Source organism: Phyllobates terribilis, unplaced genomic scaffold (assembly GCF_046119375.1).
Source record: "Phyllobates terribilis strain yellow unplaced genomic scaffold, ASM4611937v1 Scaffold_11__3_contigs__length_659146591, whole genome shotgun sequence".
NCBI classification, from domain to species: domain Eukaryota; kingdom Metazoa; phylum Chordata; class Amphibia; order Anura; family Dendrobatidae; genus Phyllobates; species Phyllobates terribilis.
Window position 1 is genome coordinate 230,141,722 of NW_027362771.1, and position 19,809 is coordinate 230,161,530.

General features: G+C 44.5%; 1 protein-coding gene across 2 annotated transcripts in view; it reads right to left on the minus strand.

The window, feature by feature from the left end:
• GRM8 (glutamate metabotropic receptor 8) overlaps positions 1–19,809 on the minus strand; it is a 1,775,795-nt gene that overhangs the window by 1,654,990 nt on the left and 100,996 nt on the right. For both annotated transcript variants that reach the window (XM_073652085.1, XM_073652084.1), the window contains exon 2: positions 8,751–9,569. In XM_073652085.1, the coding sequence (XP_073508186.1) occupies positions 8,751–9,275 (525 nt within the window). In that variant the 5' untranslated portion in view covers positions 9,276–9,569. The remainder of the gene's footprint in view (positions 1–8,750; positions 9,570–19,809) is intronic.

Below are 19,809 nucleotides of genomic sequence, written 5' to 3' on the forward strand. Positions count from 1 at the left end.
ACGTCGCCGGTCACGAGACCTGTCATATGACTCAATGACGTCACCGGAGGTCCTTTCCCACCACCGCAACCCATAAAACAGACCAGACATAGCGGAGAAAACACTGGGGACATCGGAAGGTGAGTATAATCTTTATTTTTTATTTTTTACCATTTTTATTCTTTTTTTTTTAAACTATTAATTGGTCACACTATATAAATCCATGCCGGTTGCATGGATTTATATAGTGTGACCAAGTTGTCAAGCACTTTCCAAGTGATGCTAAAATCGCTTGGAAAAGCGCTTGATAACCCACATGCAGAAGTGCATGTGAAGAACGCTTGACAAACGCTTCTACATGGCAGGAAAAAAAAAATTCTCATGCGTTTTTCCTGCCAGGGAGAAGCGGAAAATACCGTATATGCAGCATTTCTGCATCGTGGGCACATAGCCTTAAATTCTTCACTCTTTGTTTCATTGCAGCCATTTGGTAAATTCTGATAAAACCAGAAATGTAGAAATTTTTGTAAATGTATTAAAAAAGAAAAACTGAAATATCACATGGTCATAAGTATTGAGACCCTTTGCTCAGTATTGAGTAGAAGCACCCTTTTGAGCTATTACAGCCATGAGTCTTCTTAGGAATGATGCAACAAGTTTTTCACACATGGATTTGGGGATCCTTTGGCATTCTTCCTTGCAGATCCTCTCCAGTTCCGTCAGGTTGGATGGTGAACGTTGGTGGACAGCCATTTTCAGGTCTCTCCAGAGATGCTCAATTGCGTTTAGGTCAGGGCTCTGGCTGGGCCAGTCAAGATTGCTCACAGAGTTGTTCTGAAGCCACTCCTTTGTTATTTTAGCTGTTTGCTTAGGGTAATTGTCTTGTTGGATGGTGAACCTTCGGCCAAGTCTGAGGTCCAGAGCACTCTGGAAGAGGTTTTCATCCAGGATATCTCTGTACTTGGCCACATTCATATTTCCTTCAATTGCAACCAGTCGTCCTGTCCCTGCAGCTGAAAAAAAAACCATAGCATGAAGCTGCCACCACCATGTTTCACTGTTGGGATTGTATTGGGCAAGTGATAAGCAGTGCCTGCTTTTCTCCACACATACCGCTTAGAATTATCACTAAAAAGTCCTATCTTCGTCTCATCAAACCAGAGAATCTTATTTCTCATAGTTTGGGAGTCCTTCATGTGTTTTTGAGCAAACTCTATGAGGGCTTTCATATGTCTTGCACTGAGGAGAGGCTTCCATCAGGCCACTCTGCCATAAAGGCCTGACTAGTGGAGGGCTGCAGTGATAGTTGACTTTGTGGAACTTTCTCCCATCTCCCTACTGCATGTCTGGAGCTCAGCCACAGTGATCTTGGGGTTCATCTTTACTTCTCTCACCAAAGCTCTTCTCCCACGATTGCTCAGTTTGGCTGGACGGCCAAGTCTAGGAAGACTTCTGGTGGTTCCAAACTTCTTCCATTTAAGGATTATGTAGGCCACTGTGCTCTTAGAAACCTTGAGTAATGCAGAAATTATTTTGTAACCTTGGCCAAATCTGTGCCTTGCCACAATTCTGTCTCTGAGTTCCTTGGGCAGTTCCTTTGAGCTTGTGATTCTCATGTGGTCTGATATGAACTGTGAGCTGTGAGGTCTTATATAGACAGGTGTGTGCCTTTCCAAATCAAGTCATATCAGTTTAATTAAACACAGCTGGACTTCAATGAAGGAGTAGAAGCATCTCAAGGAGGATCACAAGGAATGAACAGCATGTGACTAAAATATGTGTCTGAGGAAAGGGTCTGAGTACTTATGACCCTGTGATATTTCAGTTTTTCTTTTTAATACATGTTCAAAAATTTCTACATTTCTGTCTTTTCAGTCAAGATGGGGTGCACAGTGTACTTTATTGAGAAAAAAAATGAACTTTTTAGAATTTACCAAATGGCTGCAATGAAACTAAGAGTGAAAAAATGTAAAGGGGTCTGAATACTTTCCGTACCCACTGAAGTGTATAAAAAGCACCTCACTAGGGTAATCTTAATCTACATGTTAAATATACTTTTTAACTCACAGGAATAATAATAATCTGCTCTCTCTGTGATGAATATACTTGTCCTCTCTTAGCAGTATTGGTACTTTCCATTGAGGTTGGACAGGTCTCCCTCTACTAGAACAAGCTATATGGATGGCAGCACAAACTGGAACTTCCCAATTTGCCCTGTGACTCTCACTATAGGTAAGTTCACCATATAAAGCAAGTATTACTCACCCCCACTACTAGCTAGCTATGAGGCAGACACTTTCTGCTTGGCTCCACAGCTCCCCACTCCTCTATTGGCTGTCCTTTTGTACGTGTCTGTCATCTACTGGGAAAATAGAACATCTCTATTGGCTCACATTACAAGTATGAATTCTAAAGCCAACCTCATGCTGCCTTATGACCCAGCCATAGCACCAACAAATCAGCACATTATCTCTTCCAAGGAAACAATGCAATCCTATGTCTAACTACTAGCATGGGAGCTATAAGCATCATTATGTACCTAAGAACTAGAATAAGCACAAAACTGGTTAGCAGCAGTGCCAAACTATGAATACACAGCAAGGGAATACACAACATAAATTACCATTTGCATAATAATAAAGCATCTTGTTTAACAAGGTGAGATTTTCATAGCAAAAGAGTCAGCATTACTCAGTGACAAAAGCAAAAGATATGTGAGTATTGGACAGTCCAGAACATAGCAGTGAGGTTTTGGTAGCATAAGTTCTATACTTTTGAAAGAAGGAGTCAGGTTCAGTTTCCATAATAGAATAACTTGAAGGGGTTGCTGTCTTCAAGTAAGTTTCTTCACTGGCTGCAATGAGTTATAAAACAAGAAACCATGCTCTACTCACCTTCCCTGGGTCCACCAGCAACAAAATTCATAATATCATCTTTTTTCACTGTTTTTAACTTAAACAGTTTCAAGGAAGTGAGCAATGAAAATATATCCACAGGAAAGTTTTGTATTGTTTTATATTTACCAAGAAGACGAAATATTAAAGAAAAACGGAAGTCTTAGAAATTATTGGAAATGAGTCCTATTTTACTGATAAAAGATCAATTTTTTCTTCTCATTTAGGCAATTTTTTAATGGAAAGGAAATATTATCACAGTAAAGTACATAAAAATCTCCTATACTGGCAGATCCTGCAGTAAAAGAGACTGTGCAGTGGAAAAAATCATAGTCATTCTATTTGTTCAAGTTTCTGAATAGCTGCTGAAAACTTATCGGGATAGTGTGGAATTTTTCAAGAAACATATTCCTGCCAGCAAGATTATTCGAAATGTTCTCTCTATAGCTGTTTTCCTCACACTCCAAAAGATTATAAGGCAGGACCTCTGCAACAAGAAGCGAAGCCAGACAGACTGGCAAAAAACGCCTCTAAGGACATTGCAGGTTTCCAAAAGTAATGAGATAGCGGCCCTGTAGTATATCCACAGTAACTAGACTGTCTGACAGGAGCCAAAATATATCAATTCCCTTTCAGTGGGAGCTGCCGCGACCTCATGTTTCCTGCATGTACAGTCAGCATTATAAAATCATTAGATTCAAGATGATACATATCATCAAGGGTCCATATGAAATTGCAGCATTTGACATAACATAAACTAGTAAATCAAAAAGTCACATAGCCAATATTAATGCCATCATTATTATAACATTAAATAGATAACTGGATGTAGGTGACTACATGGCACTGAAATCTAGGTATAATTATGGATCAAGAAATCTATTTTGTATTCATGAAAATGTAATCTCATGTATTCCAAGAATGATCATGAAGCCCTAATAACCTTCAATAGGTTCTCACCCAAGGATCCTTTCTAATCTGCATGCTATAACTACTTAGCGTCACTCTCTGTCCTGATACTCCTGTGTGTAAGCCAAAGATTCCTTAAAAGGAATCTGTCACCAGTTTTTTGCCACCCAATCTGAGAGGAGCATAATGTAGAGACAGAGACCCTGATTCCAGTGATGTGTCCCTTATTTGGCTGCTTGTTGTAGTTTTAATAAAATCACTTTTTTTGTGAGCAGGAGATTATTATTAGAGGACTAGTAAACCTGGTAGTCAAGCATATTCATGAGCTCGGTATAACCCCACCCCACCACTGATTGGCAGCTTTCTGTCCATGGGCGGAAATCTACCAATCAGTGGTGTGGTTGGGATTATACAGAGCTCAGCTTTGAGAGTGCTGCTAAATCTGCAGCAGATAAAACAGGGAATTTATCAAAATGACAGCAAGCAGCTCAGTAAGTGACACATCACTGGAATCAGGATCTCTGTCCCTACATTATGCTGCTCTCAGATGGGGGAGCAAAAACCTGGTGACAGATTCCTTTTAAGAATTGATTTCTCACAAGTTTTTTTCTCTTTGCAATATTATACAGATGAATCTCAATATACAATACACCAAGCATCACATGGTAACTCACTCATTTCAGTAAAAATGCCTTCTCTAAACATGGTGAATTAGAAGCAGGTATTACTCACATAAATATTAATATATATAATTTTCTTTAAAGTAAAAAACATTGTGCAAGACAAATCTTGACACCATAGTTAAACATTTTTTATGCTTTTAGAATTGAAAGCCTTGTTTCAGCTGTCTGGTCTCTTTGACAGTATTATCACATTTTTTACTTCTGAGAAAAGTATAGTTATCTTAAATATAATGCTCTCAAAAGTCTTAAAGTAGCTTCTGTTAGCAAAGAGTCCAGCCATAGACATAAAAGGCATCTGACATTGAGTTAATGTTTCTTAATGGTTTTAGAAGAATCATTTTAGAATGATAAACAAAATGTATTTTGCCCTAAGTGAATATTATGTTCTCCATATTACATAAATTACATATTTCACAATCATAATGGCAGCTCATGATAAATACTTTAGGGTCATCACACCTTTTCAAATATTTTAGAATACACAAATTAGCAGCTTACATCACACGTTCACTGGCCCAATGAGATAAACAGGGAACCCTTCAGGGGGCCATTGCCTTTAATGGGAATTTTTCAGCAGGTTTTGGCTACCTCATCTGAGAGCAGCCTGATGTAGGCAAAGAGAAACTTAATCCAACAATGTATCACTTAGATTACTAGGTGCAGAGGTTTTGACACAATCAGAGGTTTTAGATTTATCAATACAGCAGAGCCGAGGAAGCTAACCCCGCCCACACCAGGCTATCTCTGTGTACAAAGTCCATAGACAATGAGGTGCTTAGTTGCCGACTAATCCAGCAATGTTAATCTCTTAGTGATAAAGCCTTCACAATTAGTAAAGTTTGAAAAGTTACACATCTATGAATTCTGTGTTTCAGCCTCTATCTCCTGCTGTCTTCAGATTACATAGCAAAAACCTGCAGATTCCCTTTAATGCACTGATATTCCCTGGAAAGATATGCACACGCCAACAAAGGTTCAAAAAAATCTTTTTTCCAGCTTTTTTTACTATTAAATGTTTACGTTATCCTCCTTGCCTAAAAATATTCTTTAGAGTACGCTCACACTGGCGTCAATTCTCTCTTTCGAGAGAATTGGGCCTATTATGCTGACTACACTTGGCTCAGAGTTTGAGGAGAGTGTCATCTGAGTGTGATCCAATTCTCTTGCATGAGGGAATCGCAGCACAGGTGTGGAGAGGAGGGAGAGCATAATGTCTCCATGTTCTCCATCGGATAGCACTCCATATAAAATTGAATAACACTTGGCCGTGTTATACAGCAGTGCGAGCGTACCCATAGTGCAACCTCGGGTTATATGTACGATAATGAAAAATTGCATAAATGGAAAGTAGTTTGTCAGAATAGTTACCTCTTTTGGGCCCAATGTGCCTAAATCCTACTATCACTGATTGTTTGGGAGTCTCAAAAAAAGGAAGATATCCGGGACCTTCACTAGGCAAATCCTGTAAAAAATTGAGAAGCCATTTGGCTGGCGTAATCATTCTGCTAAACAGAGCACTTTTCGGAGGCTCGCCTTTACTGACTGAGCTCAGCATCAGTAGAGAAAATAATATGGTGCACTATGGACATCTCATCTTCCCCTGACACCTATTTTCAAAAGTTGGCAACTCTGACAGCTGATAAGTTCAGACACATTAATGCCTTCTATATATCTATATTTGACATTTTTACATTTAGGGTAGGAAGATACCTCTGACATACTAAACAAGCCATCTGGATTCAGCTTTTACAATAAGTTATGCAGGCTTAGAAAAGAGGACATGGTCTGTATATGGTAGGTAAGGTTGTAACTTCATATAAATAATGCTTCAGTCCATACCGCCTGTCAAAGGTCAAAGTCATTCTCAAGTTATAGCACATATAATCAGAAGTGATTTTAAAATGATTTACTCGTAAATAAGATGCAAAATAGTTGAAAATAATGAGATTGCATTCAAAATTATTGATGATTTCTACTCAATTCATCACAAGATTGTCAAAATACAACCACTTTAATACAAATACATTGTATAGAACAAAGTATTGGGACACACCTTTAACAGAGTACCTATAACTTAATTTTTTTAAATGACACATACTACCTAATATGTCTGGCAGATCGGTGGGGGTGAGTCCTGAAACCCTTAGTGATCGCTCAAAAAGCTGTTCTGAAATTTGCTGCTCGTCAGGCTGAAGCACTCAGTTCCTGCCTGAGCAACTACAGATGGTGTACGATCTCACCAGAAAGCCTGTGAACCGGTACTCTACTATGTGGACAAGCTCATTAACTTTCTGTTAAGCCAATGCACCTCTTTATGTGCACGCTAAAGTAGAAGCTGAGCTCTTGTGCCTGATGCACTTGCCTTTTAGTGTGGATCTTTAAGTGGTGGGTGGAGGTCTCAAGATCTGCAGGACATGCTAGACATCACCTATCAATAAAAAAAATATATAGGTATTCTTTAATAATTGAATTCAGGTTTTTCATTCAGTCCCACCACCACAGGTGTATAACATCCAGCCCCCAGCCATGCAGTCTGACTTTATCTACATTTGTAAAAAAAAAATTTATTTTTCTAAAGATCTTACTGAATTGCAATACTCTACTGTAATAGGACAAATCATGCTTCATTATCTGGCAGTCTGATGGATGAGCCTGGGTTTGATGAATGCCAGGAGAACGATACCTGCCTGACTGCATTGTACCAGCTATACAGTTTGGTGGAGGATGAATAATGTTATGGGTTTGTTTTTCATAGTTTTGCACAGGCCCTTAGTGCCAGTACATAGAACTAATAATGCTTTGGCCTACCAAGACATTTTGGACAATTGTATGCTTCTTACCTTGGGAAACAGTATGCAGAAGGCTGTTTTCTATTCCAGCATGATTGTGCCCAAGTGCACAAAGCATGGTCCATAAAGACATGGTTGGGTTGGTTGGGTTTGGAAGAACTAATATACATATGGAATGTGTAGGTGTCACAATACTTTGGTCAATAACCTGGTGGGGTATTGTGGATAATTGGCCAAAGAAACTATACCTGATTCATGGTTCTTCTTCCTCATCAGCTAACTCTCCTATCTTTACAAGTTCTTTGAAACCTGATCTCAGTGTGTTACAGCAGACCTTCTGGAGAGCAGATCTGACCTTTGAAGCTTCTCAGGCTCACTGCGCCTGAACTCAGCTCTCATTTGAAGGTTAGTAATTTCTCTTTTTATTCATCACAATCATTTAGCTTGTTTTATAAATGAATAATGCAAAGTTTGAAGAAATAAGTAGGATTTTCTGAGAAAAAAGAGGGTGGCCTCTAAGGCACAATGTTTAGTAATAGTTATGTCATGAAAACTGAATTTTATTTGGCGGTAGTTGAAAAATTTGCTACTTTTTGTTTTAATATGTCTATGGTAATTAAATGTTTTTTGGGCATTTGATTTTGTGTCCTCTCTTTTAAAACATCCCTATGAAGGTCATGATTACTTTTGGTGTCCTGAAATTGAGATAATTAGATATAGGTGGTTTTATAACCTGTTCTTGTCAGGCGCACTGCGTCTGAACTCGGGAGTGCCAGAGGTGCGCATGACGGAGGATTAAGACTAGATGGGTGTCTATCTTGGCTAATAATGATATTTATATTCCGACGAGAGGTTTTTATGGATCGTACATTGACTTACAGGGTAGCTTACTATAGTTGGCACAAGAGAGAGTTTTCTTCCTGGAGAAGAGCTCCTTTGCCTAAATCTTCTGAAAGGATTGAAGTTTCATCTCTGGCATCACGGTTGTAAAAAGGAGTGATGATGAAGTGTTTATGAGGGTGCCCTGATTTATTCCTGCATTAGAAAGGATTCTGATTTAAACTACATATCCCTCTGTTCGGCACAATATGCACAATGGTTTTTTATTGACTTTATTGATCCATGTATTTTGTTAATGGTGTTCCCTGTGTGCAAAAGGTTATAAGAGGAATTCAGAAACATATCTTGTTGCAGAAATCTTTTGAGCAGTACAAAATTACTATGCGTCACCAGATTATATTCACTTGCTACAAAGATGATTCCGGCGCTAACAGGGGTAAATGGGTCATTAAAACAAGAAAGTGAGAATGCAAAGGCTCTTGGCAGACTAACATTTCATTTACTTCAGTACTCCAATAACACATGCTGCTTTCAGAGCTTGTCAATGTAAACCATAAAAAGAAGCACGCTTTGCATAAATTACTCTACTTGAAGGAAAAAGTATGCTACGTATAGACAAAGCACTGCAAGTATGGATGTAAGCAAAAAAACCTTACCTTAAATAGCCTTAATATATTAGCAACCATAATGGAAACAGAACTTGCTGCAGCTCCTATCACTGCGGATATCCTATCCGGCTTGGTAAAAATAGGTGAATCTCCATTTGCACATCTGACATCAGTAGCATCTTTTTCTATTAAAGCTTGCACAAAGGTTAAAGATTGCTCCAAGGCATAGGTATCCCTTGAGCAGGTGTCAAGGATCCGGACACCTAAAGTAATGTTTGGAAGAAGGTCCTGGTCTTTGTTTATCTGGTCTATGGCATACATCATTGCCTCAAGTCTGTGAATTCCCTTTTCTTTTTTAAGTTCCCCACAAGGCACCCCTCGTTCTCCTCTTGAATGGACTGGGAAAAGACCACCAAGTATAACATCCCCTTCCACTCGGATAGAGTGGGCATATTCTTGACTTCCAACTGTATGTATCAAACTTAAGATCCAGTATAGCCTTATGACCAAAAACATTGTGGAAAGACCCCCAGGCATTGATTTTCTTTCCAAAGCCAATCTTGCCGAAGACATGTTCACTATCCGAAAGCCAATGCTGTAATTTAAGATGCAAAATCGTAGACCCTTTCAAGTTGCATCTACTAGATGCTACCATCAGTGCCCACTAAGTGACTAAATAGGACGGTTGAGCTGATAAATCAGCAGTTTCTGTAGCAGCCTCAAAACTCGAATTAAAACATCTGATTCAATTTTGTACATTCTTCATATTCAGACTACAATGCAGGTGAATTAATATATCGGGAAGGTCTCTCAGTGATTCAGTGTTATACAGTTGTCTCCAAGTCATATTCATTAGGTTCTGTCCACCTGAAAAAGAGAACAGACAAAATATGTTTAGTCTCTGCACTTGCCCTCCAGATATGCCAAATACATAACTAACATTACCTTAACAAATACATTGAAATAACAGATGTAACTGTGCTCTGAGATTGCTGTGACTCATTTCCTACACTGCATACCTTGCCTAATTCAGGTCAATGACCATGAAAACAATATTGAAAGTGATTTGTGCTGAAAAACAAGTATAATTTGCTTCATTATTTGATGAGAAATCTAGGCGATTTACAATCAACAAGATAAATTATGTCCAGTATTTAGTGATGAGTGAGTACTAAAATGCTCGGGTACTCATTGCTCGGGTCAAGCACATTGGAATACTCGGGTGCTCGACCCGAGCAACGAGTCCAATGTAAGTCTAAGGGAAACTCGAGCATTTTTCAGGTGGCTCCCCGGCAGTCTGCAGAGGGCCTAAAAATTGCCCAAATCGATGGGAACAGTGCTCAAATGACATGGGAACAGCATGGGGAAGACCCCTGGAAGCATCTCTGACTCCCAGATCACTGCTGTCAACAATGTTGTCAGAGTATTACGCCACTTTTACGGACTCATAATAAAACATACAAAAACAAAAACAAAATGGATTTTCCTGGGAAATATGTTAAGTAACATCCTTTCCAGGGTAATGACTTGTATATAAGGCAAAATAAATAACCAAAAACAAAAATACTCCTCCACACCTTGGGCTATGTTCACACGTAGCATTTTTGATGCGTTTTTACACTTTTGCATTGCTTTCAATCAAGACAAATGCATTCAGCAGGAAATTTTAACATTTTACTACCTTATCTGGCCATGTGGTATGTGACACATCATCAGACACATGCATACAGTGCTGAAAAGACATGGGAACAGCATGGGGAAGACCTCTGGAAGCATCTCTGACTCCCAGGTCACTGCCTAAAAGTGTGCCCATCATAAGTGATCCTTGGTGCATGCGAAGATGCCTACCGCCATGCACCTGTCATTGCAGACTTGAAACAATCACCATCCATGTCCATGTCCCAGTCCAGCGCTCAGTTGTCCCTACTAGTGTTGAGCCACCCCCGTAGTGTTCGAGTTCGGTTCGGTTCGTCGAACACCCATGTGTTCGCCGAACTGTTCGTCGAACTGTTCGTCGAACACCTTCGAACACCGTTAAAACCAATGGCAGGCAAACAAAAACACATAGAAACACATAGAAAACACCTTCAAAGGTGTCCAAAAGCTGACAAACTGCTCAGAAGACATAACTAACACATGGAAAAGTGACAAGTACATATAGTCATGCGAAAATAAAAGAGGTGGAGGAGTAAAAGGAGGGGGAGACACAGATATAGGCATGTCATGCCCTTCTAAAATCCAAAAAGTGAGAAGCCGACACGGCCAGTCCGCTCCTGCCCGTGCCACCTCCGTGTCGCCGGGTTTGTGCCAGAGCCGCGGTGAACCCTGACGGCCAGCCCCCCTCTCCCAATACTGGTGCCTGTCCGCTGGTGGGTCGAGCGAGCCCCCCTGTGGTGGAGGCAGCTCTAAGCTTTTTAATTTAAATTGTCTCTCTAATTTGAATGAATACACTTTAAATCCATTTACAAGGATCTATTGGAGGGCAAGTCTCATGCCAGCAGCCGCGGTAATTCCAGCTCCAGTAGCGTCCACTAAAGCTGCTGCAGTTAAAAAGCTTTTATAAGGATCGAGCTCGGCTGTCCACCGCAAGGCATCCTTCTGCCAGTCCCAGCCCCTATGCCTTGGGGTGCCTCCTGATGCTCTTCACTAAGTATCCCATGGTCCCGAAGCATTTCCTTTGAAAAAATTAAGTGTCTAAACTACAGGTGGTGCAGCTTGCTTAACAGCCGGGATAATCCGCTGACTAGCAGACACTGCTACTAGGCACAAAGTATTTCCTGGGCTAGATGCAGTTAAAAATTTGTAATTAGATACTCTCGTTGGATGCTGAGAAAGCATTCCATAGAGTCTCCTGGCACGCCATATATGATTCTCTTAAAAAGCTTGGGGTAGGGGTCTAGGGGACCCTTTTATAGCCAAAATCACGGCCCTGTATCGCAATACGTCACCTAGGCTGAAGATAAATGGAACTGTAGCACCCTGAGGGCTCGGTTGCTACAGACGTATTGCACCTCACCCAGAGGTGTGAAATCTCACTCTCAGGTAAGGATGGAGTGTGGATCAGGACCCGACACCTGCATGCATTACACCACATTGCCGTGGGGCAGGGCGACCAATATGCCCCTGAGATGGGCACGACAGTCCCTGTCCCTGGCTGGAGTGGGGGGAGGGAACACTGAGGAAGGGGAACCCTGTAGTGCAGGAGCAGGGAGGAAGCAGTTCCTGGGTGCATTGAGAAGGGAGTATAAAAGGTGGGCACCATCTTAGTTCAGTGCAGAGAAGTCTGAGCAGAAGTGGCAGGGAGCAGGGGCTCTGCATGAGCTCTGCTCCGGAGGCGGGCCTAGTAACTGAGGCCCAGGCCTGGAAGAGGGAGAAGGAAGGAAGAGGAGCGGAGAAGGCTCCAGGAACGAGGAATGAAGGGATCCCAGGGGTGCGGACGGGCGAGTCGCCACTGCACGCCCGAATCCACCTGCGTGGAGGGGTCAGGCCAAAGGGGGAGACCGGTCCCCGAACTAGTGGAGGCAGGAAACGACCCTCAGCTAGAAACCGGAGGCTCTGACATTTTATGTGGCGCAGCCCCTCGCTACACCCGCTAGGAAGGCACCACATAGGGTCAGGGAAACTGGCGCCAAGTTTACCAAGAGGAGGCCCGAGGCAGCCCGACAGAAGTGTTGGTAAGAAAGGCCAGACAAAGGACACACAAAGGGGGTCCTGTGAAGTGCTCCAAAGTTATCTGGGAGTTGTCTGAGCCCCTCACCTGGTGAGCACAGTACGACGTGGGCAGCCGTTACCTGCAGACGTGGTCTGGATAATAAGAACTGTGAGTAAAGGCCCTGAACTGCATCACTGACTCCGTGTCGTTACTGCTGCTGCCCTGCACCATCACCCCCATCCTCCGCATACACTGCCCTGAGGCTATACTCCTCCCGTGGGGAGTTATGCTACGCTCTGCTGCACCCACAACACCAGCCTCAGCGGTCTGCCCTGTAGCGGCGGTTCACTCTGACCGCAATCCACGGGTGGCGTAGTCGGACATTTAAACATCAAAACCACATAAATAGTTCCGCCACTGGTTTGACCGCCCTGAGCCACGGAACCGGGTCGCCGCCACGAAGACTACAACCACCAGCATCCACCAAAAAGGGTCCGGCTCCGGGTGTCCCAAGGCCCAGGGGGTGCGTCAGAACATTTTCATCACCTTTCACAATCACCAATGGGACAAGGCAGTGATGTCCTCTGTCCCCTCTCTTATACATCCTAGTGACGGAGCACCTGCTCTCATCAATTCGCCATAACCCCAGTATTAGTTGGATTGAGGTGGGAGGCACCGAGTACAAGTGCTCTCTATTTGCTGATGATGTCCTAGTATATATCACTCAATCACATATATCCATCCATGCTGTTATGGCTGAAATAGATCACTTTGTTACATGGTAAAATTTTAAAATCAATGCAGCGAAGTCTGAGGCCCTCGATGTCTCCCTCCCCAAATCCATATAGGATTCCATCCAGTCCAACTTTCCCTTTGCCTGGCCCTCACAGGGTATCAAATACTTAGGAATTCCTATTCATAGAGACCTCTCCCATCTATGTTATCTTAATTTTGGGCCCTTTATTGAACAACTCCATACAGACCACGGTTGGCAAGTTAGAACTGTAAGATTCACTACGTGAACCACTGGTGTTTTGTGGAAAAGCACATGTACACTGCGTTCCAAATTATTATGCAAAAAGTGTTTAGGAGTGATAAGGGAAGAATTTGTTTGTTTGTCAGTTAAACTCATTGATGGTGATGTGTGTCAGGGCTCTTTATATCACTGTAAGCAATTGCAGACACCTGTGCTAATTAGTTTGGCAGGTGTATCCAATGAAAGGCAAGACTACTTAAGAAGGCTCTCTCACATTATTAAGCAGCCTACATTTTCTGCCAAAATGTGAAAGAAAAAGGATGTGTCGGCTGCTGAGAAGCAACAAATTGTGGAGTGTTTAGGTCAAGGCATGACTACAATCAACATTGTGCGATGATCAGGATGAAGTGTCTTGGCAATCAAGAAGTATGTAGCTGATTCACAGTACACACGTGTGCGTGCTGATAAGGGCAAATTGAGGACTCTTTCCTACAGGCAATTACGTCAGGTTGAAAGAGCAGCGGCAAAAAAGCCTTGTCAAAGCAGCAGACAAGTTTTTGAAGCTGCTTGTGCCTCCAACGTCCCCCGAATAACAAGATGCAGGGTCCTTCAGAGGTTTGCAGCTGTGCATGCGCCATCCTGTCGACCTCCTCTATCCACTTCACACAAGCAGAAACGGCTCCAGTGGGCCAAACATTACATGAAGACTGATTTCAAAACTGTTTTGTTCACGGATGAGTGCCGTGCAGCGCTCGATGGTCCAGATGGATGGAGTGGAGGATGGCTGGTTGATGGACACCCCACGCAAACACGGCTACAGCGCCAACAAGGAGGAGGTGGAGTAATGTTTTGGGCTGGAATCATGGGGAGAGAGATTGTCGGCCCCTTTAGGATCCCTGAAGGTGCTAAAGATGAACTCCATAATGTATGTGGATTTTCTCAAACAGCACTTCCTGCCATGGTTCAAGAAGAAGAACCGTGTATTTCACAGCAAGATCATTTTTCTGCATGATAATGCACCATCTCATGCTGCACATAAAACATCTGCATCTCTGGCTGATATGGGCATAAAAGGGGACAAACTTATGGTGTGACCCCCATGCTCCCCTGACCTCTACCCCATTCAGAACCTTTGGAGCATCATTAAAAGGAGTGTCTATGATGGCGGGAGGCAGTTCACATCTAAGCAACAGCTCTGGGAGGGTATTCTGTCCTCATGCAAAACAATTGAAGCAGAAACCATCCAAAACCTGACAAATACAATGTACGAGAGAGTTCAGAAGCTCCTTTCGAACAAGGGGTCCTATGTGAAAATGTAACATCACCTAGAATAAAGTTTTGAGTTGAATACTGTTTGATTTCAGTTTCTAACAACCTGCTAATGCTTATAATTTCAAAAATGACCATTTTTTTGGTCTTTATTAAAATGAAAAGGTTGATCGAAAAGTTTGGGGGATCTAAGAGTGTGGCAACCCAGTAGTCATGATTACTTCGAATTCTGACAATATGAGGGTCATGCTGCAGGTAGTGCAGCAAGTAGGCACTTATGTGCCTTGCGCATCTCGGAGCCCCAAAATTATTTTCCGGGCTAGATGCAGCTAAAAATTATTTTTAATTTTAAATCTGGTGAAGCTTTAGTATAGATGGCCTAATAGGATCAGTGCTGCACACTGCTACAAAGCCCAAATTATTTTCCAGTCAAGATACAGATAAACATGATTAGTAATTTGAAAGCTTAAAACGGTTGGTAGGGTTATTTTAACCAATCATCAAGCTTTTACTCTCCCCAGGATGACACAGGGGTAGAAAAGTCGTTTCGGATCCATGATTTGTTCATCTTTATGAACGTGAGTCTGTCTACATTATCAGTGGAGAGCCGCGTGCGCTTATCTGTCAGCACACCACCAGCAGCGCTGAACACACGTTCAGACAGAACGCTGGCTGCGGGGCATGACAAGATCTCCAAGGCGTAAGTGGCTAGCTCCGGCCATTTATCCAGATTGGAAGCCCAAAAAGAGCAAGGGTCCAGTGACACAGTCGTCGCTTCAATGTTTACTTGGAGATACTCCTGTACCATCGTCTCTAGGCGTTGACTATGTGTCAGACTTCTTGTCTCCTGTGGCCTTGCAAAGGATGGGCTAAAAAAGTGGTGAAATGATTCCGCAAAATTGATGTTACCAGCAGATACTGTGGTTCTGTTACGGTTTGAGTGCTGAACACTTGACGGTCCCACGGTTGGCAAGTTGGAACTGTGAGATTCACTACGTGCACCACTGGTATTTTGTGGAAAAGCACATGTAAGATTCTGCAACAGTCTCTGCTGATACTCCTGCATGCGTGCATCCCTTTCTATGGCAGGAATAATTTCTGCAAATTTACTTTTGTACCGGGGATCTAACAGTGTGGCAACCCAGTAGTCAGGATTATTTCTAATTCTCCCAATTCGAGGGTCATGTTGCAGGTAGTGCAGCAAGAAGGCACTCATGTGTGTTGCGCATCCAGGAGCACCAAGTCCCTGTTGTGTTGGTGGCGAGGTAACAATCATGCTTCCTTCCTCTGTCCTCTCCCCCCAACCTCGCACAACAGAAATGTGATCAAGGTCTCCCTCATCTGATGAGTCTTCCATCAGTTCGTCCTCCACTTCTTCCTGGGCTCCTGCACCTTCCTCACTAGTTTGGCTGCTACCATGCGCCCTGGTAAAACCATCTCCCCCACCCTCACATGCCTGCCGCCTTGGTGCTGCCGACCGTCTGGACCTTGCAGATGTTAGCCCTTCCGCATACAACTCCTCCTCCTCTACTTCCTCCACCTCCTCTTTTGCCACCACCTGACTCCGAATTCTGTTTAACATGTGCTCCAGCATGTAAATCACCGGAATAGTCATGCTGATAATGGCATCGTCAGCACTAAACATCTTCGTCGCCATTTCAAAACTGTGCAGAAGGGTGCATAGGTCCCTGATCTGAGACCACTCCTCCAGCGTGATTTGCCCCACCTCTGAATCTCGTTGGCCCAGGCTATACGTCAGAACGTATTGCACCAGGGCTTGTCGGTGCTGCCACAGTCGCTGCAACATGTGCAGAGTTGAATTCCACCGGGTAGGCACATCGCATTTTAGCCGGTGAAGTGGCAGGCCCAACGACTTCTGTAGAGATGTAAGTCGCTGAGCTGCGGGATGCGAACGGCGGAAGTGAGCACACAGCGACCGTGCCCTCTGCAGAAGGCCATCTAGTCTGGGATAGTGGGCTAAAAATTGCTGGACAACCAGGTTCAACACGTGAGCCATACAAGGCACGTGTGTGACATTGCCCCGGCGAAGGGCCGCACCCAGGTTTGCAGCATTGTCGCACACGGCCTTCCCTGGTTTCAGGTCCAGTGGAGACAACCATTCATGAAATTGGTTCTCCAGAGCTGACCACAACTCCTCAGCTGTGTGACTCACATTTCCCAGACATTTCAATGTAAAAACCGCCTGATGACGTTGAGCCCTACTGCCAGCATAGTAAGGAGGTGTGCAGGATCCCTTCTGCGCAGTTAGAAAGCTTGTGGCATGACCAGACAGGCTTTGGGTGCAGGTGGAAGACCGAGAGGAGGTTGAGGAGGCAGAAGCAGTGGAGGAACTTTGACATAAAGAGGATTGACGCACAACTCGTGGGGATGGCAAGACTTGGACAACAGCCCCTTGTCCTGCTGTCACCATAGTTACCCAGTGCCCAGTCAGCGACATGTAACGCCCCTGTCCATGCCTACTCGTCCAAGTGTCTGTGGTGAAATGCACCCTGTCACACACAGAGTTTCTCAAAGAAGCGATGATGTTATGTGCGACATGCTGGTGGAGCGCAGGCACACCTTTCTTTGAGAAGTAGTGCCGACTGGGCATCTGGTACTGGGGCACTGCGACGGACATAAGGTCTCGAAAATCCTCTGTGTCCACCAGGCGGAAAGGCAGCATTTCTGTAGCCAAGAGCTTGCAGATGGTGAAATTCAACCTCTTAGCTTTCTCATGGCTAGGAGGAAATGGTCTTTTACTTGTCCACATCTGAGGGACCGAGGGCTGGCTATTGTGCTTAGACGGGGTTGATAAGGGTGTCCCCGGCAAACTGCCGGTCTGTGAGGAAGATGCAGGCGGACATGTTAGGTTGCCTTGATCCAAAGGTGGTGCTATCGATGTCGGACAGCGCTCAACACCAGCTGGTGTTACCACCTCCAAAGAAAATGATGACCTGCCAATCACGCTGGCTGTTGCGGGTAAAGAGGTGGCAGGTCTGCGCCCCAAAACAGGTGTGACTGCTGTCCCCCCAGTCACAGAGGATGAAGAGGCCGCGGATGCACAAGATATGGCAGACGGTGGTTGGCCCGGCCGGCTAGGCCGCATTGTAGCACACTGAGCTTCCCACTGCAACTTATGCTTCATGTCCATGTGCCGGTTCATGCATGAAGTACTCAAACTATGTATTTTTTGGCCTCTACTTAGCTTTTGCTGACAAATGTTACAGATAACACGAGTTGGGTCATCTTTATCGATCTGAAAAAATGCCCAGGCTATGCAAGGCTTAGCACCCATGCGACCTGAAGAGCCACCACGACTTGTGGTGAGAGGCAGAGTTGTGTTTGAGGATGCAGTTGTTGACGTGCTTCCAGTACTACGTCTCTGTCCAGGAAGGCGCAACCTGACCTCGTCGTCACTAGCATCTTCCTCCACCTCCTCTGCTGACCTCATCTCTTGGCTGACTGTGGGTTGACAGTAAGTGGGATCTCCAACCTCATCATCATCACCCTGTGCGTTATCACACCCGTCGTCCTCAGAGCCAACCTGTTCTTGCCCTGACAAAAAACTAAAGTTGTCGCTCCAATCAGGTATTTGAGTCTTATCATCGTCTTCCTCATTGTCTCCACCAACAGGAGTTACAGTTTGGGAATGAGGGTCTACATTATGGTCAGAACCTTCTGCGTCTGGTCCTGGATCCGACTCATAAAGATTCTGGGCATCAGTGCAGATCATTTCCTCGTCTGGATTCACAGAAGCGCTGGAGTCGACCTCTGATTCCCAGGCTATAGTATGAGTAAACAGCTCTGCAGACTCAACCATCTGTTCTACCTCATACTCAGACGGGCAGCTGGAGATTTGGGAGCTGTGAGGAAGCAAGTGCGATTTGGGTGACACCTTTGAGGACTGAAGTATTTGTGATGTTGAAGTTGATGTGGAGGAGAGCCCACTTAAAGGAGCACTTGATATCCGTTGAAGCACCTGCTGTTTTTGTGCCTCATCTGGAATTTGTAGCGATTGGCGTGGCCGTAAGAAAGGGATCTTATCACATTGTCCGCTAAAAGAAGTAGACATTTTAGTTTGGCTGGAAGATGGTCTTTCTTCTGCAGATGTTACTGTTGCTTTAACACCTACCCCACGGACACAACCTTTTTTCCCCTTCCCAACACGCCTATTCCCCTTTCCACCAGCAGCAGGCCTTTTTCCACTCATTTTGGTGGTTAACTAATTCACAACTCTGGAGTTGTTTGCACAAAAAAACAATGGATGGTAACCGAGCAGAGCTGAGTGGCCAAACTGTGGTATTAGGCCAAAACTATTGGCTGGGTTAGATGCAGAATGTTATGCACACGCCCGGACTGACTGGCGTGTGCGGGTGTTGTGGTTCCACTGGACCATGAACCGGAGAGTGCCTGGAGGGGCGTGACTAAGTATCTGGCCGATCCGACCAAGATGGCACGACGGCATACGACGCCAGTGCACCAGGGAGAAACCGGGCAGAGGGACCAGGTGCTACTCCAGGTCAAACTCCGGACACGGGGGTTGACCCACACAGGGATTACTGGAACAGGCTGGTTAGGCTGGCGCACAGACTGGAGGGTATAGGCAGGCACGACTGGTATGCAGGCAGGCAGGTAAAGGCAAGCGCAGCTAGAGTGCAGACGGGGAGGCACTAGCAGGTAGGAACACAGGCGGGATAGGACCCAGTACACACTGGGACTCAGGAACAATACAGGCAGAGGGGTACAGGCAAGCACAGCTAGAGTGCAGACAGGGAGGCACTAGCAGGTAGGAACACAGGCGGGATAGGACCCAGTACACACTGGGACTCAGGAACAGGCAGGTTAGGCTGGCACAGACTGGTGGATGTAAGCAAACACGGCAGGTATGCAGATGGGTGGATACAGGCGAGAATGCAGGCAGGGAGGTACTGGCCGAAAGGACGGGCTGGAGCACAGAAAGGTTAAGACCCAGTACAGACTGGGTCACAGAACCGCAGATGCGGTAGACAACCACAGCAGAGAGGGAACGCCCGAAGCGGTGGGCAAGAACAGAGCAGGACGGGGCTGCAGGAGCAGCGAGCACAAGCAGGGCAGGACAGGACTGCCGGAGCAGCGGGCAGAAGCAGGGCAGGACAGGACAGGACTGCCGGAGCAGCGGGCAGAAGCAGGGCAGGACAGGATTGCCGGAGCAGCGGGCAGAAGCAGGGCAG